Source organism: Hyperoodon ampullatus (assembly GCF_949752795.1).
Source record: "Hyperoodon ampullatus genome assembly, chromosome: 2".
Taxonomy (NCBI): Eukaryota; Metazoa; Chordata; class Mammalia; order Artiodactyla; family Ziphiidae; genus Hyperoodon; species Hyperoodon ampullatus.
In genome coordinates, this window is record NC_136915.1 from 65,624,239 (window position 1) to 65,650,422 (window position 26,184).

At 38.7% G+C, this 26,184-nt stretch overlaps 1 protein-coding gene across 1 annotated transcript in view; it reads left to right on the forward strand.

The window, feature by feature from the left end:
• Positions 1–26,184, forward strand: part of LOC307070161 (serine/threonine-protein kinase TNNI3K) — a gene marked incomplete at both ends in the record, with an annotated part of 286,301 nt that overhangs the window by 220,086 nt on the left and 40,031 nt on the right. The window contains 2 exons of the mRNA XM_079728397.1: positions 5,643–5,702; positions 8,939–9,111. Coding sequence (XP_079584523.1) covers positions 5,643–5,702; positions 8,939–9,111 — 233 coding nt within the window. The remainder of the gene's footprint in view (positions 1–5,642; positions 5,703–8,938; positions 9,112–26,184) is intronic.

Consider the following 26,184-nt stretch of genomic DNA (forward strand, 5'->3'; position numbering starts at 1 on the left):
CCTTCTGTGCGCCAGGCATTGCTGAAGGCACTGGAGATAGAATAGCGAGTGATAAATTCCTGCCCTCATTGGATGGACATGCTACAAAGGGATGTAAACAATAAACAAAAGATATGAAAATATGTATTAAGTCATCTGGTGATAAGTTCTATGGAATAAGTAGGGCAAATATGATGACAAGAAAAAACTGAGAAAGTAACATTTGAACAAAGACCTGGGAAAGATGAAGGTGCTGGTCAGTCCAGGTGGGAAGAATGGTAAATGCAAAGTCCCTGAAGGCATGTGTGCTCTCAGCCTGAGGAGGTCAGCGTGGCCTGCTACACAAGAGGAAGAGGAAGCCAGGAAATAGCAGGGGCAGGCTGTGCGTGCCTTGGAGATGAATGCAAGAGCTTTGGTTTTTTATCCATATAAGATGAGAGTAATTGGAGACTTTTGTGAGTGGCATTACTTCATCTGTAGCACATTTTAAAATAATTATTTTGGCTACTGTGTTCATTACTATAGCTTTGTAATACAGTTTGAAATCAGGGAACATGATGCCTTCAGCTGTGTACTTTCTCAATATTGCTTCAGCTTTTGGAGTCTTTTGTGTTTCCATAACATTTTTAGGATTGTTTGTTCTATTTCTGTGAAAAATGCCATTGGAATTTTGATGGAGATTACATTGAATCTGTAGATTGCCTTGGGTAGTTTCAACATTATTAATTTTTCCAATCCATGAGCATGGAACACCTTTCCATTTATTTGTGTCTTCTTCCATTTCTTTCCTCAATATTTTGTAGTTTTCAGTGTACAAGTCTTTCACCTCCTTGGTAAATTTACTCCTAGGTATTTCATTCTTTTTGATGCAATTGTAAATGGGATTGTTTTCTGCATTTCTCTTTCTGATAGTTTGTTAATAGTGTACAGAAATACAACAAGATCTTTGTATATTGATTTTGTATCCCTGCAACCTTACTGAATTTGTTTATTAGTTCTAATAATATTTTGGTGGAGTCTTTAGGGTTTTCTATATCAACTCATCCACATACAGTGAGTTTTCTTTCTTACTTTCCAAGTTGGATGCCTTTTATTTCTTTTTTCTTGCTTAATTGCTATGACTAGGACTTTTAATACTATATTGAATGAGAGTGGGCACCCTTGTCTTATTCCTAATATTAAAGGAAAATCTTTCTGTATTTCACTATTGAGTATGATGGTAGCTGTGGATAGGCTACCGTGTTGGGAACATACTTTTAATAGGCAAAGAATAGTAGCAGTAAAAGTAGTTAGAAGGAGACTATAATAATACAAGCAAAAGATGATGGTGGTTTAGACAAGGATGAGAGGTAGTCAGATTTTGTATAATTTTTTATTATCATGATGCAATTTAATGTAACAAATTTGAGCTCAGCTAAGCTATCCTGTGTAGTGGAACATGCTAGGTATACAGGAGTTAACAGACCTTTGCATACCCTCAAATCATGTTCCAGCTAGTGATATAGACATGTAAATAGCTAGTTGTAACACAAGAAATAATTAAATAAATCTAAATAATAGTGAAAAATTATTTTGAGAAATCCTTGGACACTTTAAAAAGGATGTGTCTTGTGAGTTTGGCTTGAAGAGGGCAGAGAGTTTCCACAGGCAGGAATAAGAGTTAGATAGTTCAGAATGAAAAAATAATAAGAACAATGTCCTGCATTGAGCAAAAGATCTAATCTCAGTTCACATCTTTTAGCCTACCTGGGCTGCTTAGAGTCTGCCCTATGCATATGTGGTTCAGAGGTCAGCCAGAGAATTAGGCAGAGTTTATACGCATATTCTGGGGCTCCCTCTCCCAGACCCCTTTCTTCTAGGATTTCCCCTCATTTTCTAGTGCTTACGTGTGATAAGCAGGATTCTAGGATGGCTCCCAAGATTCCTTCCACTTTTTTCCAGGAATACCAGCTACGTTTGAGTTTGGACAAAACTTATGAATATGATGAGATATTACTCCCATAATTATGTTTCCTCATATGGCAAGACAAAGATTATTCTGTGTAGGTATGACCTAATCAGATGAGCCCTTTAAAAGCAAAGAATATTTCTCCAGTTGGTCACAGGGGAAAAAAGTTTAGAGAAACATGCCCTTGCTGGCCAGAAAGAAAGCAAATGGCTATGTTGTGAACTGCTTATAGGAGCCATGTGGCAAGGAACTGTGGGCATCCTCTAGAAGCTGAGAGTTATCCCTGAACAACAGTTGGCAAGAAAACAGGGACCTGAAGGAAATGAATTCTTCCAGTACCAGTGAGCTTGGTAGAGGTCCCTGAGCCTCAGATGAGAATCACAGAGTGAACTAACACCATGATTTTAATCTGGTGAGGCCCTGAGCAAGGGACCTAGTTAACCTGTACTAGACTCTGACTCACGGAAACTGTGAGATAATAAATGGGTATTGTTTTAAACCACTTGTGATAACTTGTTACAAAGCCATAGCTAATTCACTCTACCCTAGATGTCCTGAATTTTATCCTCAGGTTCTTCAAGCAGGCAAAACTGCAGGCTTGCCGCCATCAGAATTTTAATTGTTCTCTAAGATGCAGATGGGGCCTACCCTTAGGGTAAATGTTGTAAAAAAAAAAAAAAAAAAAAAAAAGATAAGAAACTTATCCTATGCCCTTCCTTTCTTCTGTGACTCCCCTCCAAAATCTACCTTCTCCTGTTCACTCTCTGCTGCTTTCAGGTCACCGTCTTTTACATTTTATCCAGAGTTTACAGCTGTTATCTGGGGGAGGGTTGATCCAATATAAATGCAGTTTGTTCATTCAGATTCTAGATACATTTTGAAGGCAGAATGATTATGATTTGCTGGTGATTAGAAGCAAGAGTATGACAAAGAGAGAATTCAGATATTATCCTGTGGTGTTTGGAAGTGGAAAGGATAGAGTTGCCATTTACTGAAGCAGAGAAGACTATAAATGCAAGAAGTTGCATATGTGAGTTAAGAGTTCAAGAAAGAGTACTAAGCTAGATATAGATATTTGGAAGTTGTTTTTTAAAGCCATGAGACTGAATTAAATCCTCAACAAATTAAATAGAGAAGAGACCCAAAGACTGAGGCCTGGTGCAATTTAAAATTTAAAGATAAAGAGGAGAAATGAAATCTAAAGAGAAGACTGAGAAATAGCAAGTAATAGTGCAGAAAAATAATGAGAAAATAGTGACCTCAAATCCAGTTGAAGAATGTTTCAGGGACAAAAGAATGATTATTTGCATTTAATGCTGTGCCAAGTAAGATGGATTTAGCAATGAGGAGGTAAATCTGTATCCTTGACAAGAGCAGTTTCAGCAGAGTGTTGGAGAAAACCTGATTGGGATGGAGGACAAATGGAAGGAGAATAAGAGTCCGCAAATTTAGGCAACTCTTTAGAGCAATTTTGGTGAACAGAGAAATGGAGTAGTAGCTTGAGGAAGAAGCAGAGTCAAGAGTTTTATTTTGTTTTTGTTTATTTGTTTTTAAGATGAGAGAATTTATATGTCTGTATGTTGATGGGATAAAACAATAGAAAGGGAATACTGATGATGCAAAAAATAGAAGGGAGAATTATTGTTAGAGCAATGTCCTTGAGTAGATTAACAAGGATAAGATCTAGTACACAGTGAAGGAATTGCCCGCGGATAGAATCAGGCAAAGTTCATCTGTAGAAAAGGGAGTGAAGGCAGATGATGTGAGTTTAGATATAGGTGGGTGGTTGAAGTATTAGCGGGAACTAGAGGTTTGAGGAAAGAGGAGAAGGTGCAAAATAGCCATTTAGAGTGTGAGAGAGAGTGAGCTAGGAATAGAAAATAGACTCTCTAAACAGTACTGAGGGTCCACGTCAGGTTAGAGGGTCATAATTTTGAAATAAGAGCCGTCGGGATGGATTTAATCAAGACTAGGATTTTTCCAACTGTGTACAAAATTCATGATAGGGCAAGGGAGTTGCAGCTATATGGAATGGAGTGAATATGATTGCCAGTGTAATCTAAGCTAAATCAGGGAGGAAATAAGGTGACTGGATGATGGTGAAAAGATGGTAACAGGAACAAAAAATAGGGGAGACATCGGATGACAGATAGACAAAAAGATAGAACAATAGTAGCAAAAACATGGTTTTTAAGGCTGAGTGATATACATATATACATGGGGGGTTATTGCAATATTTTCCTCTACTTCAGGGTACATTTGAAAATCTTCACAGTGCAAAGCAGCGTCTTCTTAAGTGGTAAGATGGTTTATGCAGTCAAAGTTGTTGGAGTCAGAGCTCCGGATGAAGTGAGCTGGGTAGAGAGGAGGTAGAGCACCAGGGCCATCTGACGGAAACTGTGAGGATGGAGAGCACAGAGGAGTTGCAGGCGTCGCTGGTAACAGGGCCTAGGGTATGAATGACCAGGGAGCTAAGTGACCAAGGGAAGGTGGAGGATAAGAGCATTGCAGAAGGGGAGACAAAGGGCCCCAGAGGTCAGGCCACCTTAATGATTATCTGCATGGATAATAAAAGCACTGAGAGTAGTGCTAGAGAGCATGACAGTGAGCCAGATGCAAAACCTTCAGAGAAAGGAGAGGACTCTGGGGAAAAGCTTGACAAACTGGTGGCTTTTCCAGGAGAAACCATTTGGAAGTTACAATGTCAGTGAGAAAGACACAGACAGACACAGACATCCCCCCCTCCGCTTACCCCCAGTACCATCCCCACCCACCTAGAAGTACAGGAATATGTGAGAGAAAACAGCTTCCTCTTGAGAGAGCTCTGGGGGAAGCAGTGTCCTCAGGGGAGGGCTAGATATTAAGGGAGAAATTGTTCTACTAAGAATCTAAATTAGTTGGTTACTGCACCTGTATGTTAAATTGGGCTATCCACCTCCTGGCAGTGAAAGTTTCATAAAGGGAGAAATGATAGGTTATGTAACATGTCCTTAGGACCTGAAAAAAGAAGGCATATAATTTCTTCAAAAGAAACCAACTTTTTCTAAAATCCCGAGAATTTTTTCCATAGATCCATAGTCATTTATATATCTCTAGCAACTAGAACAAAGCTTGGAATATAATCAGAATACAAGAAATGTTTATTTGGCAAAACTCATCTGACACGAAGGTTCATAGTGGACAATATCTTTAATGACAGTTTTTGAAGATTAAAAGCTTATCTTAACCCCTAAAGTAGGGCATAGTCATGAGGTTGCTATTGATCTTAGTTTTGAATCTGAGACGGTATTTTCAAAAATGAAGCTAATTATAAAATTAGCTGTAGCAGTTCTTTCCCTACAGACACATTGAACAGTGTATTATAGGGCACTGAGATAGTTAATAGTTTTTAGTATTCACTTTTATTCTTTGATTTTGAAGAGGCAAACCTGCCGCGTAAAAGCGCACAAAGCTAATTAAAGCTTTTCCACTATTTCATTATCTGAATGTAGTTGCAAATTCTGACTTAAAACTCTTATCAGAGGGAGACTCAACATCCCTCCATGAACAGCAAGTGAACATTCAATTAACACTTCAATACAAGTGTATTTTAAATAAAAATCTACTTTATTGTTAATCTCACTCTTTGCACATACAAATATCCAATTTTTAAAATCCAAAGACAGCTACATCCCTTTTATTCTTTGGGGAAAAGAAGTCTTTTCTTTATTTACAGGGAAGACCTGAATTTTCTGAAGTTGTTACCAAGTTAGAAGAGTGTCTCTGCAACACTGAGGTAAGAACTTTGGCTTCTGAAATATGTCCATTACAAAGGCTTGAATATCCAACGATGTTGGGGAATGTAGTTAAGGTGGTGCTTGTGGAAAGAAAGTGTGAGTGTCCATAACTCCATTCATATTTTCACCCTGTCAATTAAGTTCTTAGGGTGGAGGAGAATTGACTGCATCTGTAGGGCAAAGGCAAATTCAGAGTGAATTGGGATCCTTCCAACAAATAATCAGGCAAGCAAATGGACATGGGTATGCATAGCTTAAAAAATTGATATGTAAAAATTTAAAAATAAATGTGTTAGAAGGTAATTATGTAAATCATTACTTTCTATACAAAATTTCTTACAAACAGTGAAATGTAAGCTAACACATTAAGCCATTGTCCATTTATGTTCAATAAGAGCAGGAAAAATTATTACTAAAATTAGCACATAAATTAATTGGGAGGCATTGCTTTTATACCACATATATGTTATATAAAGTGATATGTGTTGGTAATGAGACTAATGGAATTTTCTTTCCTTAATATCAAGGAGCTGTTTGCTTTAATTTTCTCTATAATTGCCTTAATTTTCTATACACCTGTTCCGGAGATAGCATTTGAAAATAGGTAAGGGAACTGAAACATGAGCACTAATTCAAAAATAATAATATATTCCCAAATGCAAGTGAGTGCTACAGGAGAGAGGGATGGATATCACATATACAGGCTCACATATAAACGAGTGTATGGAGGGGCAAAAATGGGGAAAAACAACATCAACCTGAGATTGCACAGCTGAATCCCAAAGTGGAACCATCCAAGGAAAGTTTTCTTTCCTTAAAATCTTAACAAAGAGTGACTGGAACTTAATCTTTTTTTTTTCTAATATTTATTTATTTGGTTGTGCTGGGTCTTATTAAATCTGGCCCGCGGGATCCTTAGCTGCACCTCATGGGCTCTTTAGTTGTGGCATGCGAACTCTTAGTTGTGGCATGTATGTGGGATCTAGTTCCCTGGCCAGGGATCGAACCTGGACCCCCTGCATTGGGAGCACGAAGTCTTAACCACTGCACCACCAGGGAATTCCCTGGAACCTAATCTTTTGGAAAAGTGTTCCACGTCTGCAATTACTGCCTGAAGTGAGTGGCTGTGTCTCTTGAATCTTTACTGGAACTTACAAAGAGGAAGCTTTACTCTTTAAACATAAAACTTCCTTTCCCTTCTCTTCAGTCCTGAAACAAATGAGGTGGAGAGAAGTAGAAGTATATTTGGTGAGACTACAGCAGCCCCTACTAACAAGAGCATCTGCCAGAGGCTTGGGATGTTGAGAGATGCTTTTCAGGCTTGAGTTCCAAGTATCCTCTCACTCTGAACCTTTGTGTTTGACAGAGCAAGGCTGCGCCAAGCCTGGGATATATCCAGTTAGATCAGAGAGTGAATTCCAGAAACAGGGACAATGGTAGGATCTGCTAAGCTAGCTAGTCTTGTTATATTGACCAAGCCTCTTAGCACAATCTCCCCTAGTGGAAAAGATGAATAGCTATGGGCTATATGCAAAGAGAATTTGCTGAACTGCATTGCACTAATTAATGGACTAGAATCATCTTTAAGGATCTTAACTTGTGTAGTTCCATAAGGCTCTATCCTCTCTACTCTTCAACTTTTTAGTCGGTGGTTTAGATCAAGGTCAGGAAGGCTCTGCTCATCACATTTGTAGCTATAGTAAAGTTGAGAGAGACAACAAATATTTGAAAGCAGGAAAAGTCGTAGGACATGTCTAAGAAATAATTTAATAGGAATAAATATATCATCATACACCAGAGTCAAAGAAACAATAGTAAAAGAATCAAATGTTGGAGATACGGTTTAGGAGCATCATGAAGGTTAGTGGATAATAAGCTTTGGGGGAGTTAGAATATGAAGTAACTGTCTTGCATCTGAATAAGAATATGAAGTAACTGTCTTGCATCTGAATAAAGAATGTGATCATTCCTCTCTCTCCTGAGATGGCCAAAGAAAACAGTTCCCAGCTATGTCCTTTTAAAGGGATAATTAAAACTGGAACACAAATTTTAGGGAATAGAGATCAGAGTGGTGAATGGATTGAAAATCCTGTATGTGAGAGCCAATTAGAGGAACCAGGGATGCTTATCCCAGAGAAGACAAATCTTCTTTTGTCTTCAGGATGAGTCAACAGCTGTTTTTAAAAATCTGAAGAACTGTCATATAGGAAAGGGAATGGCCTGGTTCTCTGTGGCCCAACAGATGGAAATGAAGTACAATAATAGAACTGGTTAATTGTGAGGAAGAACTTTCCAATGGTCAGAGCTGTCCTAACATAAATGAATGGATCTGGAGATAGTGAGTTCCCCATCACTGGAGGTTCCCCATCAGATTGCATAGCTGACTTGAAAAGGATGCGCAAAAGAGATTAAATCATTGAAGTGTTTGAAGGTTCATTTCAATACTGACATCACATGATTCTCAGAGCTTTACTTAGAAATGTCTTGGCTACTGTGAAGAGTTTAGAATTTATATATATTATTTTTTTTAAAAACCAAAGTCTGCTCTCTACATGTCTTATGAAATTATAATGTCAAAGCACTAATATTCTCAGTTGTGTTAGGTAGAGTGCATAAGTAACAAGGGTGTCAAAAGTTCAAGAAAACTACTTTCATATTTTTCCTCTTCTCTTTCTCATTTTCTTCCCTCGCACTCTTCTATTTTCTAACAATACTTAACTATTTGTAAATATTTTTAAAAATTCTCTTACAACAACTCTATTTAGTCCTCATGCTTGCTGGACATTAAAGCAGCCTTCATTTTATAAAATGGTTGTATTTTTGGGAAAGTGTGTAAATCCATTTTATGTAAAGGGAATAATTTTATGTAAAGGGAATAATTGTAAGCTCCAATTTAAAGGAGCTCTGCCATGAATCTCATCACCATAGTGAAAAATGTAGAGAATCTTTTAACCATTAAATAATAACGTCCTATTTTACGAAACTGATTTGAGCCTACTGTGCTTTGTTAAAGACAAGCATAAGTTTTATGGGCCAGCTCTCATCACAGAACTGGGTCAAAAAAAGCTAGCCACATGTTGCCATCAGAGGCTGAAAGGAAAAGCAAGCTGAGATGAATAGAAATTAAAATATGAGAAATCCTAGAATGGAAAGTTAAAATAAATCTACATTCTATACTATGCTGTTAAGCCTGTTGGATTTATTAATTGATTGAAATTGCCCCTCCTTCACTCAGCTGATGTCTCCTGCATCAAGTAACAGCAGTGGGTCTCTCTCACCTTCCTCTTCTTCTGATTGTCTGCTGAGCCGTGGAGGAGGGCCTGGGCGGAGCCACGTGGCAGCTTTGCGGAGTCGTTTTGAATTGGAATATGCTCTAAATGCAAGGTCCTATGCTGCCTGGTCCCAAAGGTAAGTGGTAGTCTGAGCAACAGTTACACAGTCAAGTCAGATTCCAGAAGTTCATCAAGATAATCACCTGATTTTCTTAGTATCAACAGGGAAGTTACCACCCCTGTGGCAAACTTTGAAAGGGGAGTTTTGAACCTGTTTTTCTTCTAATATTTTGATCAAAAATTAGAAATTTTGTTGTCTGTTAGTCTAGGTTCTCTAAGCTTCAGGTTAACTCTTGCTTAAGCAAGAATTGTCTAACTACAGCAAGAACTGTCTAGCTACAGCAACAAAAGGAATTTATTGAAAGTGTTCTGGGAGTTTCTTATGGAATTTAAGGAAGAATTTCTTGTGTGGGAATCAAGAAGCAACTCTGAAGGTCTGAGCACCAAAAGTTCAGTGTTCTGAGAATTACCTTATGACCCAGCAATTCCACCCCTAGGTATATTTCCAAAAGAATTGAAAATAGATACTCAACAAATACCTGTACTCAAATGTTTATAGCAGCACTATTCGCAATAGCCAAAAGGTGGGGAAAAAAAAATCCATCAACAGATGAATAGATAAAAAATGTGGTATCCATACAGTAGAATATTATCCAGCCATAACAGGAATGACGTACTGATGCATGCTACAGCATGGATGAACCCTGAAAACATGCTAAATGAAGGAAGCCAGGGACAAAGATCACATATTGTATGTGATCCTATTTATATGAATATCCAGAATAGGTGTACTAGTCAGTTTGGGTAGCTATAACAAAATACCATAGATTGGATGGTTTAAACAACAGAAATTTCTCACCATGGAGGCTGGAATCTGACATCAGGGTGCCAGCACTGTTGGGTTCTAGTGAGACTTTCAAATAACCATTTTCCTGGTTTACAGATGGCCACCTTCTCACTGTACCCTCACATGGCAGAGAGAACTCTGGAGTCTTTTTATCTTTTGATAAGGGCACGAATTCTGTCAGGTCAAGGGCTTCATTCTTCTGACCTCATTTAACCTTAATCACATCCTTAAAGGCCCTATTTCCAATACAGTCACATAGGGGTTAGGGCCCCAACATATGAAATTGGAGAGAGGGGGGACACAGTTCTGTCAATAGCAATAGGTAAATCCATAAAAACAAAAAGTAGATTGGTGGTGGGCTTCCCTGGCGGCGCAGTGGTTGAGAGTCCACCTGCCGATGCAGGGGATGCGGGTTCGTGCCCCAGTCTGGGAAGATCCCACATGGTGTGGAGTGGCTAGGCCCGTGAGCTGTGGCCTTTGACCCTGCGCGTCCGGAGCCTGTGCTCCACAATGGGAGAGGCCACAACAGTGAGAGGCCTGCGTAATGCAAAAAAAAAAAAAAAAAAAGTAGATTGGTGGCCCCAGGGTCTGGGTGAGGGAGGAGGGAATTAGCAGTAACTGCTTAATGGATATGGGATTTTATTTTGGGGGGATGAAAATATTTTGGAATTAGATAGAGGTGGTGGTTACAAAACATTGTGAATATACTAAATGCCACAGAATTTTTCACTTTAAAATGATTAATTTTATACTATGTGAACTTTACCTAAAGGAAAAACAAAAGCCACAAAAAAAAGTTTAAGCAAAGGGGCAAGTCAGAAAAAGAGGAAAAAAGAGTTCAGCTTTCTTCCATAGCAAACTATGCCATTTACACGCCCCAATCCCCAATACACAGTCTCCTGCATCCTACGACATTCCTTGAGCAAGTCACATAGCTGAGTCCAACATCGATAGGGAGAGAAAATATACTCAGCCTCTAGTGGGAGGTCCTACAGAGTCATATGGCAAAAGGCATAAATACAAAAAGCATAATGAAGTAGGAATAAGTACAGTCTGCCATGTGAGAAAATATGATGGGTCCCTTTGGATTATATGGCCACCTCTGGTCTAAACAAATGTGGTTGGAGTGAAGGTGGGGTCATATTTCATGTGTGTAAACCTGGTCGCCAATGGCCTGATCTGGATGGAGAACAATAAAGGCAGGCACTGCTCCATGGATACCCTACAAAGTGCATACTGCAACTCCTGGAAAATCAGAAAAGACTGGCTTAAAATCTCTGTCCTCCCACATGTGCTCCAGAGCATTTGTACATGAGCCATTACACACGCGCACTTATACACACATATACACATTCACACATTCTGTCATCAGAGTCAACATTTTTATCCTGAAGGTGAGGAAAGACTATCTGGATTTAGCAAGGATCCTATACCATCTACAAATTGCTACTGTTGCCTTTTTAGCCATAGTTATTAAATTCCTGGTCTGACAAAAGAGTTGCAGCTGCAGCTATGAAGAGATGAGAACCTGAATCATGAACTTTAATCTATGGAATGTCATGAAGTTAAGTATCAGCAGGCTTGATTGATAACAAGGCAAACTGGACACAATTCTTTATTGGACTCCAGTCTCTCACATAATTTCATAAGGGGCTCATAGGCCAAGATTAGATTAGATTCAGTCACAACATCATCTTCTAATTCCATCTGTTCTTCTTCTTTACTTGTGGTTTTAAAATTAATTATCTGAAGAGACAGATTTTGGTATTTCCAAAGCATAGTCACCCAAGGTTTGTCCACTTGAGGCAGAGGTTAAGAGGATGAGCTGTGAAGTCAGATCTGAGGTTCAGTCTTGGCTTTACCACTTAAGAGCTCGGTGACCTTGGGCAAGTTACCTACATCTTATATGTAATATACAGATAGTAATACTAGCTCTTAGGATTGTTACTGGGAGAGGCAGTATTGTCACAGAGTGACTGAGTGAAAAATGCCAACAGACCCAAGCAAAGGGTGCAAGTTCCCATAATGTAGGTAAGTCACACAACTTATAATACATAGACAGCTACCCAGATGGGAGGCACAGCAGCACACCCAACTGGGTGAGTTGGGGGTGGAGGGAACACAGCTGCTCTGGCCTTCAAGAACCCAGAAGGTATACCACTACTCCTAAAACTGCCCAAACAGGGTGGGAAAAAATCATCAGGTGTTTTGAGATGCTCCCTTTGATAATCTCACATGGTTTTTTATACCTCCCTGGTCCTTCTGGACAGTTATGGAACCCTGATAAGTACTTGTCTGTCTACTTGGTACAAATTTCTCTTAACAGCCTAGCACACCCTGAGTATTTGTTGTGAGGGTGCATTGAAGGTCAGTTTGTAATTGTATCACCCCTCTAGTAAGGTCAATCTTTGGACTGCTTGAAATCAACTCCAGAAATAAGTAAAGCATTTAGCTAAGTTGTAAGATACACCATGTCTGTTTTATTCATATCTGTAACCCTAGTAGCTAGCAGTGTAATTGGAATGAAGTCAATATGTAACAAATATTTGTTCTGAGGATAAAACATTGGATAAATTGGCTCAATAATTTGTAATTATTATTATTTTGGAGCATAATCAGTCAAGAAGCTTTAATTATTTTCTCTATTCTTTCCATTTAAATAGCTATCACTATTGCACTTCTACTGCATTCCAGGCACTATTTTAGACACTTTGAATACTCATTTAAGTAAACCTTAGAAGTTAGGTATTCCAATTTTTATAGATAAGGAAACTGAGGCTCAGAAAGAGTAAATAACTTTACTAAGTTTATTGAATCAGAATTGGAGTCCTCACCCAGGACTCTCCTATGCTTTCTGAATTTCTCTGGCACAGGATGTGTCACTTTTCAGAAGTTTGATATATTTTGCCAATACTTGTATTTGCTGGACTTCTTCCAATGTCTTCTGGAAGTTGGTCAGGGAAAGAATTCAATTACTCCTCCCAAGCCTGCCTTTTCAGCATGTATAGGAAAGAGCAAATGAGACCAGAGATCAATAGTTTCTTAAAGTCAAAGAATCCAAGGATCTAGCAGGGCCATGAGTTTAACAACCTGGAATTCAGCGGCTCTTTGGCTGCACATTAGAATTACCTGGGGAACTTTTACAAGCACCAGTGCCCAGGACCAATTAAACCAAAATCCATGGGGATGGCACCCAGACTTCAGAAGCTTTTAACATTTTCCAGGTGAGCCCAATATACATCCAAGCATGAGAAACATGCTGAAAGTGAATACTACAATCTAACCTGCCAGTCAATCTGATGCAACTGATGGGATAAACAAAAGAGGAACATGAGTGCCAAGGTGAAACAGCAGCTGTGACAAAAGGCGACCATTCTGAAGGCTGATTACCTGTGTGGTCTCTCCCAAAAGTCCTTGCAAGGTGCTAGCAACCTCTAAGAGGCTTTCTAACTAAGTCATTACAATCACACAAGGTGTAATTTTTAGCCCAGCATTATTTTTTCTTAAATAGCAACAAGATATGGTCTGTAGTCCTCACCCAAAATGTTCCCAATTTTGGGTCTCGGAGCCCTCAACAATGTCTTTAAAATAATGCATTTATTTTTTTTCAATTTTGGGGTTATGAAAGTTACAGCCTGTAGTTTTGTAATTCTTGATTTGGAGGGGATTTTGGTTTCTATTTCCACATTTGTTTTTAATTATTATTTTCCTTTATAAAATAAATATCAAGGTGGGAAACTGTGTCAGATATCTTCTCCGAAGGTAATAGACATTTGTTAATTCCTGCTGAAACCCCAAACTGATGAAATCTGAGTTTGGGGAAGGCACTCCTGAAGTTCTGCCTCTTTTAAAATACTTTGTGTCTTTAGATATATTTGGAAAACTAAGCATGTGGCACTTGCTCCTCCCACAGGGTATGAAATCTCCCATCTTGTACATGGATTACATCATGTATATTTAGAAATGACAAAGTGATACACAACCTTTCAGATGTGAAAACCAATTAGTGTTTATGTGGGGCTGGGCTCTGAGAATAGAACGCTATGACCTAGTTAGCTGTCCAGGAGAAGAAAGCAGAGATCCAGAGATTGGAACTGTGAAACAGATTGATTTTGAATTAATTTTTCACATTACAAAAGGGTCCATGAAAGGGTTCCTTTAAATAGAAAGCTTGCCTAGTGCACTTAGAGTGCAATTCAACTTATAAAAGTTGAATATGTTATCAAATTTTAATTTACACATAGTTTTTCCAGAATGCAGCAACTGTGTAAGATGATAGCACCATGAAACCAATGTTCCTAGGAGGAATGAAAAAAGGAGCGCTGAGGGGCTTGTGTCCACTCGCTTCTGTGGAGCAGGACGGTTTATCCAGTATCAGCCGTAGTGTGGTGTCTCCTCACCACGGAAGGGCAAATACTCCCCTTTTTAGTCTACTACCTCTCCTTCATGCTTCTTTGTACTGAAACTTCCCTCAGGTGCCTTAAATGTTCACTTTTCTTCCAATCCCTTCTTCATTCCCAATTTATTTCTCTTGCCAGCTCACCACAATCAGCAGTTTCAACCCATGGCTCCAACTCTCTGTCTCTGTCTCGCTCTCTGTGTCTCACACACACACACACACACACACACACAAAGTTAGCCCCCAGTCCATATGTCCAAACTTGGCTGCTCTGCTTTCTTTGTCATGTCTTTAACTTCTCTCCCTTGAGTCCCAGCTTCCCCATGCCATAATCCACTGCCAGCATAATCTTCCTTCTGTAGACTTCCAATTATATCACTACCCTACTTTAAAACTACCAGTAATTCCACATTGTCTCTAAAATTAAGTGACGTTATGTCATCCAGAATCCAAAATGACCAGTGAAACACATTTCCAGTTTTACCTCCCAGTAAACATCAGATGTTCCAGTGGTTCTAGACATTGATCCTGTCACTTCTCTTCTCAAAAAATGTTCTAGGGTTTTGGGAACTGTAGGTGGTATTTTTTGGTATTTTGGTATTTTTGGTATTTCCCAGTGACAAGGGAGGTGCCACTGATTTTTAGTGGGGGGGGCAGAGTGTTGAATTTCCTACAATGTTTTGTATAATCCCACAAAATAAAGAATGATCCTGCACAGAATAGCAATAGCATCCCTGGTGACACACAGTATAGACAAACTAGAAGTTCTACTATTTCCCATACACACCCCATGTTTAATTTACTGGCAACCTATTTCTATATCGTATTTTTTAACCTCAACACTCCCACCCAATCTTATCAAAATATTAATCAGCCTTCAGTAATATCTCGTCAGCTTGATCACTGTGTCATGAAAGAGCCTTTTCTGGGACTAACTCCTCCTTAGTTATGCCTTACCAATGGCCACGGTAGTTTGTGCCACTTTATACATTTGTGTTGTTTTGTTTTGTATTATGATCATTTATTTTTAATTGCCCATTAGCTCATAAGTACTTTAAGGGAGGAAATTTTCTTTTGTGTTTTTTTTTTTTCTGGTGCCTACAATATCTCATTTATAACTGAACTGTAAGTGGTGAATATTAAATATTTTTATCTATAATAAATTAGAGGAATCATTAGTTGGGCTCTGAATACCATGCTTTGTATTTCTGACATTTGAGTAAAACTGTGGCGCTCAGAATTTTGACCCTTACTTTCCGGTCAAGTTCAAATTTTTTTGTCCAAAAATAATGAATGACCAGTTAATTCAAACTTTTTTCCATCCCACCCCCTCACTATTAGGACATTAAATGTCTGCTTATTTCTTTGTAGTAAACAAACGAATAGAAATTGGGTGCTGGAAACGTATGACGAAAGAAGGCACTGACACATTCATTCCCAGTGTGTTTTAAAAGGGGAGTTTGCTTTGAGTTGAGGTAGTTTAGAAAGGTTTCACTGAAGAGAGAGATGATGGAAATATAGTTCAGGTATAAAGAGAACAGGATGAACAAACATGAAATAACGACCATGAACTTTCTTTTCCTCCTTTTTAAAAAGAATAGTGATCCCTTTCCCAGTGATCTATAAAAGCAGTTCTTTCACATATCAAGGATCTACATTTAGATAGGTCTGTTTTCAGTTTTTCTATTCTGTTCCATTGGAACATTTGTTTATCCCTGTGTCAGTTGTATACGATTTTAATTACAATAGCATTATTAAACTCTTGATTTCTGGTAGGGCACATCCCATCTTGACTATTCTTGATTATTCTTGACTTTTTCTCTTCCATGTAAATTTTATAATCAGCTTGCATTTTTCACAAAAACATAAGATTTTGATTATAGGTATTTTAAACCTATAGATCAATATGGGAAGGTATGACATCTTTATGATATTGAGTCTCCCTTGCCATGAACATAGTACTTTTTGTATTTATTTAGATGTTCTTTAACATCTTTTAGTTAGGTTTTATAATCTTCTCTGCAAGGTTCTTATACCTTTTGTCATGTTGATTGTTACATTCATTGTGATTGCTGAAATAATTTGAATTCATTGCTACCATATTATTTTATTCTCTCTGGGGTTTTTTCTCACTCTGTCCTTTTCCTGTTTTCCTTTGGATTATTTGAATAGGCACTCTGGTTTTCTGTTCCTTAGTGTGTACCCTAGAAACTTTAACATATTAAATTTAATAAATTTTATATTAATATACTTGTCCTACTCCCAAATAGAAGAGAGATTTTAGAGTATTTTAGTTTCATTCATTCCCTCCCAAATTATATACTTCTATCCATTATTTTATTTTATTATGATTTTTCTAATTCCACAGCATAGATATTATTTTATTGTTTTACACAGCTATGGTTTATTTAGACTTAAATAACGCAGGCTCAGTAGTCATGGTGCACGGGCTTAGTTGCTCCGCGGCATGTGGGATCTTCCCAGACCAGGGCTTGAACCCATGTCCCCTGCATTGACAGGTGGATTCTTAACCACTGCGCCACCAGGGAAGCCCTCTGTTCTCTATTTTATGGCCCCATAATGGGAGATATGTAACCAAGTTTGGAAAAGCTATGTGATCTCTCATGAAGCTACATAAAAACAGAGGGATTTTAAAAGCTTCTGGGATGTTTGATGTCAGGAGGCTACCCCGGTAAAAGGCCAAAAAGAACAGCCTTCCTTCACAAGAGCATTAGTTCATGAACACATTCGTCCCCTTAGGTAACTCTCACCTGGGATTCTGTTATCTTACTATTGAACGGAAAAGGAGTTTTCCATTCTGAAAACACCTTTATTTTCCCTCTTTCTTGAAATATATTTTAGTGTATATGGGATTTAAGGTGTTTAATTATCTTCCCCTGCACCTTTAAGGTGCTCTTCCACATCTTTGTTGTTGTTGCTGCTATTAAAATATTATCTGTGAATCTAATTGTCATTTCTTTTATTTTTAATCTGCCCTTTCTAATTGCTGTTAGAATTTCTCTTTGTCTTTGGTATTGCACAGTTTAACTATGTTGTATATAGGTATGGATTTATTTTTATTTATCTTGCTTTGAATCTATTAGATGCCCAGAATCTGAAGATTGATATCTTTCACAAATTCTGGAAAATTCTCAGTCACTACCTCTTCTAACATGTCTTTACCCCATCTTCTCTCTTCTCTCTTTATGGACTTCTAACTAGATGTATTTTAGATCTTCTCACTCTATTTTCCACATTTCTCACTCTCTCTTTTTTTAAAATTTTCCAACCTTTACTTTCCCTATGCTGCTTTCTGGTAATTTCTTCAAATCTATCCAGTATACTTGGTAGCTGGATCTAATATGCTGTTCTCTTCATTGCATTTCTAATTCAATTCATTTCTAATATCTATTCCAATTCTAGAAATTGTATAGCTTTTGCAATTTGACTAGACTCTTTTGAAAATCTGTTTCTTCTACACACTTCTAAATTATTTCTTCTTTTCATACACATTTATTTTAGATTCTACTAATATATCTGAATATCTGCTATTTCTCTATCTGAAGTTTTTGGATATAATTATGTAGTTCATTGTTTCTGATAATTCTTGCTCCTTGTTTTAAAATGTATTTAGAAATTTTTGTTTCTATTGTAGCTCATATTCCTTGGAACTTTATTGCTGGCAATTTTTTGATCCTTATTTGGTGTAAGTTACTTCACAGATGATTTGCTTTTGCTCTTTCTGATTATCTGGCGACACTAACCCACTGAACCACTTAAAAACTTCAACTTGGAGTTTTCCATAAAACACATGTAGTGATATTTTTGTTTTAAAACTTGCATGTGAATGGGCTTGTGGATGGGACCTCTCAGGGCAAATACTTCATTTTTTCATTTTTCTTAGTTTATCTGGAGCCAAGGATGACATAGACCAATTATCCTCTGTGTCTTCCTATGTAGAATGGATGTTATTATTCCTGGCTCACCCAATCTTGGTGTTGTCCTTCAAAGATTTTAGCTTTATACAGGTGTTTATTATCTGACCTCCCACCTGGCTTGGGCCTATGCTATTTCTCCCATGTAATCCAATAAAATTCAAGCTTTAGGCCCACAAGAATCAGTAGAATAGCTTCTTCATGGCACTTACATCTGCCTGGAAGTATAGTTTTAGCCAATCACTTACTTTTTTATTGGTATCTACACTAAATTGTAAACATCATGAGAGCATGAACATCTCTCCGTTTTGATTCTGTGTCTCCAGTACTTAGAATAGGGTCTAATAGTTGCTAAATACCTATTTGTGGAATGAATGAATGATCATGATAGGTCTCACAACATTACTCCATTTAATCCTCACAACGATCTTATGAAGTAGGCCTCCTGGTTTCCATTTTTCAGTTTGTTTTACAACTGAGACTCCAACAATTTAAGTAATTTTAATGAAACTGTATAGTGGAAAAATGGTAATTAATAGTTGAATCTGGGCCTATCTGGTGGTGTTTCCATTACACCATGCTGTCTCTGGAGACTATGCTTGGCCAACATGTTTTTTTGCGGTACGCAGGCCTGTCACTATTGTGGCCTCTCCCGTTGCGGAGCACAGGCTCCGGACGCACAGGCTCAGTGGCTATGGCTCACGGGCCCAGCCGCTCCGCAGCATGATGGGATCTTCCCAGACTGGGGCACGAACCCGTGTCCCGTGCATCGGCAGACGGACTCTCAATCACTGCGCCACCAGGGAAGGGAAGCCCCTGGCCAGCATGTTTGAACTGTCTTTAAGAAGCAGAAACTTCTAACCTCTGGTTTGGGCTTTGAGGATAATCAGCAGGGAGCTATCCAGAGTACTGAACTACCTCCCTCGAAAACTCTTCCAGCTTCAACGGAACATAGCTCATTCTTAGTCTATGGCCAGTACAGCCTTTGATTGAAGGAAAAATTTCCCTTCTCACTCTGACTACTTCTGATACTAGCGACTTTACCTCAGCTTATGCCTGCTCATAATAGATCTTTATAATCAGCTGCCTGCACTGATACACACCTAACCTGAATAAAACAAATTCCACATCTGCTGCCTCATTCATGAGCAGACCTTGGCCTAACCCTGCCCTCTCTCTCTTCTTTAATCATGTCTCTGGAAACCAGCCTGACTCCCTGGCCACATTTCTAGACACAGCAAAAACTAATCAGAACATATAAAAAGATAAACTCCTTCCTTCTAAATATTTGGGGACCAGTTTTGAACATTACTTTAGTATGATTTCTTTATTGAATTAAGTACATTGTAAAACCAGACATTTTTTCTCATTAAATGTACTCTCTACTACAGTAGTCAATTGAATTCACTGTATTAAAAAAAAAAAAAAGAATCTTTTGGCTGATATTTTTGTTCAACAAAAAAAAAAACCTATCCAGTGATGAGGGTTTCATGAGTTTTTCAGTCCTGGAAATGAAGACAAACACTGCCCTTAAACTCATAAACACAATGAAGGCCCAGAATCTTTTAGCTGATTCTACATAGAAATAATTTTAAGATCTATAAATTCAAGAAAATAATTTAAAAAATAGCATCTTTGGCTTTCTGAACTTTTTTTTACTTGTTAAACAGTGTTGATTTAAATTATCACATCTAGTGGTTACAAAAGAACTCAGTGTGTATCAGAGCATCACATTAATACCTAATCCTCAATTCAGCAATGTCTTCTGAGCTTGTAGAGAGTGGTCTAACTCACTTAAGTTCTATGGGCCTTGCTCACATTGTTTGTATAGTGAGGAGAGTAAGACATTGCTTGCCTAATCAAGGGAGAAAACTTTTTTTCTCAGGACAGTTATCACCTCTGGGATGTATAATTTTTGTGACACTCACTTTCTGAAGGTCAGTAATCAAGCTCATTAAGGGTCTGTGCTGGAAAAATACAAAAGCCAAAGGAGAGCAGCTGGAATGTGAGCAAGTGGCATGATGCCTGTCAGTTGCCTTTTATCTCTTTCTTTTTAAGCTCAAATCTGCCCATAAATTTTTTCTAATTAACAAAAGCAGAAAATTTCTTAATGTCATGGGGTATGGGGTTGAGAGAGAAAATACATAGCTACACATGTTGTGTGAGGGTGTGAAAGTACTTCTTATACCTCTTCATTATGTGCTTGAATGTCATCTAATAAGGAGGGAAAATTAAAGAAAGTGGAGGAAGTTAAAACTATTTCCATAAAGGTCAAAAAATAAGCATATCCATCTATTTATATTTATACAAAACCTCTTCACCACAGTCCTAGGTGCCATACCCAGAAAGCACTGTAGTGAAATAAGAAAACAATTCCCAGAGGCACACATACACACAAAAAGTGAAAGGAAGACGGAAGACTGTAAATTGATTGCTGGTGCTCTCTGCAGTCTCATGTTGCTGATATCCTACAAGTCATCAAAATTGGAAATAGTCTGTTCTGAAATGCAATAGGGCTCAATGTAAGAACTTCCTTTCAGCTAATGTGGACCTACAGCAGTTGTGTTAGTAGCTCTTTTCTAGTTGCCTTGCTCTCTAGCGCCACCTAGCAATCAGTTGACAAAGTACGTGTGAGGCCTTCGGCCCACTGACTGCTGTACTGAGGAGAGAGGCTTAGAGATTTCACTGAACAGAGGCATTCAGCCTTAAAGTTAGGAGCAGGTGAAAAATGTCAATTCTAACCTTCAGTTCCTTGACTTTAAAACCACCCTTAGTTTGAAACAGCCTTTCTCCATGAAAAATGTAAAAGAAAGAACATCAAAAAAAATATTTTGTTCAAAAGAGGAAGTGATGAAAAATAGGAAATTAATAAAAGTGAAGATATGAGAAGAGCCCTACATGTGTAAAATTGACACCTCTTTTATAAGCTTCAAGGACCTGATTTATTGTCAAGCAAAAATGATTTACATGAAAAGAGTGAGCAAGTGACATATGTAGGTTACTACATATGCACTTGAGAGAGGGAAAGATGCAGCTCTTACCATGGCTGATGCTGTAATCCCATGTTCTTTTCTATCCAGCAGTGCTTGTCAGCAACCTAAAATGGGCTCCCTCATAACCCAAACGGTGAGCCAGAGTGCATTTCCCTCTTCAAGCATTTTGTAATACTAATTAACTAATACCCAGCCACAGGAAGGGAACCTGCAAAGATTCGCCCAAGGCAAACTGCTAAATAAATGGTGACAGATTTCTCAGTTTTCAATTAGGTGAAATGACATATTGGGACAAGGAATAGCCTGACTTTCTAATGATAAGAGTTTTATGAGTTTTTCATTCCTGGAAACGAAGAGAAACTCTGGTTCTTTCTCCATTCATAACCAAAACGAGGGCCCAGACCCACTCCTGCTTTCATCAAAGCACACAGATCCTGCCTTTGGCGGTGATGTTTGTGCACGACTGATAGTAAAAGACCTGGTCCAAAAAAGCTGCTTTTGAGACTGCTGCTGCTCTACTGAAATGTCTGACAGGACACAGCACGGGGACCAAAGAGAACAACTGGCCTAATTAAATCTGTACAGGCAGCCCTGTGCACTGATCAGCAGCCCTGACTCCAGCTCGGGCCCCGCCCTGCTCCCTCCTGACTCCAGTGTGTGCGCTTCGAATCTCTTGCTAGCATGGCAACTGTTGCCATGTTTGCAGTAATAAGAAGTGGGTGATGCTGGTGTCTCTGTAATGCTTCAGATACAAGAGCAGTGATTTCTAAATAGATTTCTGAAGAAGCTCTTACAATGGCACTGCACAGTTTAACAGGTTTAATTCCTCATAGATTTTTTTTCTTCTTTTCACCTTTACCATCTTCCAGGTAGACTGAATCTAACCCTCATACGATGCAAAAACTGCAACATCCTTCTTTTGCTTGCCAGTATTTGAAACAGGAAATTTCTCATTAGAGAAGACATTTCACAAATCATTGTTTCTTATTATCTCCTTGAAAACCATGAGATTGAGTTTTTCTTAGTATTTAGGTAAGCAGTTAAGATAGCCTGAAGAAATCATGGACCCAGGGGAAAAAAAGGTATTAACCAAAGTGGAATGAAACACATCTATCATTAATATTTTTGATATTGTCTGAGCATTTTCTATTAATGAGCAGGTGTTTTAAGGCCTCAATTGCAAAAAAATACCAAGAATGCACTAATGGAATATGTTTATTACCTTTTTAATCCTTTTCCAAAGAGACAGCTAAAAAAAAAAATTAAATCCTCTATTTTTGGCATTAATCAGGGACCTATTTGCCAACCAGTGTTAATGGCCCCCCTGCATGTCACTGGATGCCAATACAGCCTAGGACCTAGGAGAGAGATGACAGAGATGAAGCCATGTGCACTGGTGACAATGTTAACCTGGTCAAAAAAGCAAGAGAAGACACATTGCGTGTTTTCATCACTTACTGTGTTCCAGACACTGTTATACATTTTTTTGTATGCCAGTCAGATCATTGACTTAGCACAGCTCTTCTACAAGTTAGGAGTTATTTATCAGTACTCTACAAATGAGAAAACTGGAGCACAGAAAGGATAAATGACCTTCCCAAGGTTTTGCAACTAGTAAACAGCAGGGCCAAGCTTGAGCGTAGATCAGCCTGACTCCAAAGTTTATAATCTTTTCACTACTTGCCGAACTGCTGCAGTGTGAGGCAGAGGGCTGCCCTCATACTAATCAACCCTGTGGTGTGGGCAAGTCCCTTCCCGCCCTGGGTTTCAGGGACTATTCTGAGGCATGTGAACTGGACCTTGCTACTCAAGGTGTGGCCCACAGACCACCAGCTTCAGCATCACCTCGGTGCTTGTTAGTAATTAAGACTCCCAGGGGCCACACAGGCCTACTGAATCATAATCTGCATTTTCAAGATTTTAACACGTGACTTGTGAATGTACATTAAAATTTAAGAAGCACAGGACTTGCCAATCTCTGTGGAAACTTCTAGCTCTAGTATATTTAGAATGTTGTCCCCATTGTCTCTATATTTCTAGATCCTACCCCTTCTTCAAGGTTGCATCACCTCTCCCTATAAGCATTCCTGATTCCATCCTTATACTTGATGGAAAGAGTTTCCTCTCTTCTAAGAAAAGTTTCATTTACCCTAACTCACTTTCTACTTAGTATCATGTCTATGTTGTGTTAGTTCCTTGAGGGGGATACCCAACCATGTGAAATAATTTTATATTTGCAGTACCAACTGGCATAGTCCATTACACTAAAGAAAATATATTGAAAGAAATGTTGAATGCGTCATTATCTGAATTTTGTTACAGATATCATATAGTGCTCCATTTGCAAGATCCCCGTATTATCCATTATAAATATGTCAAGGCAAGCACATTCCAACTTTCAAACAGCACACACAAGAGCAGTGTTCAAACTTCCTCACCCCACCTCCACCTTCTTAGCACACAGGTACATGGAAGATTCAATGAAGCCCAAGCTCAGCTCCAAAATCTCTTCGTCTTGGAAGTCTCCCTGGATACCCTCAATTGGCTAGATACACATCATGTTTGTTGCCATCTTATCCCGTGCATATCCCATCAGAGTCAGAAACTATATTATAATAATTATAATTATTTCAGTTGCCCCCCTACACACAGACACACACACACACATTTACACTCCATGAGGTTAGGAATTGTGTCTTTCATCTTTATATTCTTAATATCTATCACAGTGTTTGGCACATAGTAAGTGGTAGGTACATGTATCTTAAATGAATGAATGAATGTCTCAATCAATGCAAACCTTTTGACTGACTCAAAAGTCTACTTTTTGTTCCACATTAGGGTCCATTGAAATTAAGAACATGGAGAAGCACAGTTCTGTGGTGAGATTTAAGCACTTGTTTTAGCCACACTGGCAATCCCTAGCAATACAGCACTTTAATTTAGTGTCACATGAGCTAGTCATCCAGGCACATGAGCCCTGATGCATAGGAACTTGAGTGCCTTTTAGACACCCCAAGGTTGAAAATCGAAGCACTGTTTGTTTTCCTTCCTGTCTCAGTAAGTCAGTCATCCATTTTACATAGTGTCTGCATCATACCAGGAGTTTTCTAGGAATTGGAGAAGTCAAAAATAGTACATAGTACAATTTTTCCTCCATTTAAGTAGTCTAGTATGGAAAATAGACCCCAAATGTATTTATAATACAAGGTGATATATACAGTATAAGACTCTTGGGTCATGTAAACTCAGAGGGAGGTATTTATGAGAGTGAGGAGAGACATGCCATTGGCCTTGAGGTATGTCCAGCAGGTTGCCCATTTGTCCTTCTCTGGAAATGACAGTGAATTAGAGAGTAAGAAGAACACTAGCTATGGATTGCCAGGCAATGAATCTATACTGAAGAGGAGAAACACTGAAAACATAGGATAAAATAAGGAAAGCTGGTGGGGTACAGACCCATTAGTGGCATATGGTATAAATTTAAACAGAATTTATGGGAAATTTGTTACCAGATGGCAGAGAAGGAAGACCCTGAGCTCACCTCTTCCCATGAACACACCAAAATTACAAGTACTTACAGAGTAATTTTTATGAGAACAACCTGAAGACTAGCAGAGAAGGTTTTCCACAACTAAAAATATAAAGAAGGAACCATAATGAGAGAGGCAGGAGGGGTGGAGACATGGTATAGTGAACACCCTCAGTTAACTGACTGACAAACAGGAGGATAATCACGATTGCAGAGGTTCTTCTCAAGGAGCAAGGGGTCCAAACTCCATACCAGGTTCCCCAGCCCAGGAGTCCTATACTGGGAAGATGTACCCCAGAATGTCTTATTTTGAAAGCCAGTGGGGCTTGCATATGGGAGAGCCAGAGAGCTATAAAAAACACACTCTACTCTTAAAGGGCATGTGCAAAATCTCACATACTCCAAGTCCCAGTGCAGAGGCAGTAATTTAAAAGGAACTTAGGTCAGACCTACTTGCTGATCTTGGAAAACCTCCCAGAGGGGAAGGAAGCAACTGGGACTCCCCCATGGGGACATAGATGCAGGCAGCTGCTGTTTTTCAAAGCTTATTCTACCATGAGGACATTGATGCTGGCAAGTGGAGTCCTCCCACTAGCCTGTTAGCTCCAGGTTTACCAGCAGGTCAGCACCAGGCCTGGGATCCCCCAGGCCACACAGTTAGCTACACTGGGACTCAGCCCTGCCCACCAGTGGGCTGGCAGCCAAGAGGGTTGAGTGCTAACCCCACCTACCAGTGCACCCAGAGTAAGTCAGCCACATCACAACAGAAGAGCCCATGCAGGCCACATAGAGGGCACCCTTAGAACATTTAGCTTTGGTGACCAGAGGGGAATATGCTGCTCAGCCTCATAGGATGTCTCACACATAAGGCCACTTCTCCAAGATTAGGAAATTTAACTGAGCTACCTAATGCATAGAAATAAACACAGAGAATTAGGCAAAATGAGGAGATAAGGAATATGTTCCAAACAAGGGAACAAGACAAAACCTCAGAAAAAGAACAAAACAAAGTGGAGATAAGCAATCTACCTGGTAAGGAATCGAAGGTAATAATCAAGAATTCAAGGTAATCATGCTCAATGAACTTGGGAGAAGAATGAGTGAACATGGTGAGAAGTTTAATATAAAGTTAGAAAATATAAGGAAGAACCAAAAAGAGCTGAAGAATACAATAACTGAAGACAAGAATCCACTAGAAGGGATCAAAAGTAGATTAGATGATAGAGAGGAATGGATCAGTGAACTGGAAGAAAGAGTAGTGAAAATCACCCCAACTGCACAGAAATGAAAAAAGAATTTTTTAAAATGAGAATAGTTTAAGAGACCTCTGGGACATCAAGCATACTAACATTCACATTACAGGAGTCCCAGAAGTAGAAGAGAGAGAGAAAGAGGCAGCAAACTTATTTGAAGAAATAATAGCTGAAAACTTCCCTAAGCTGG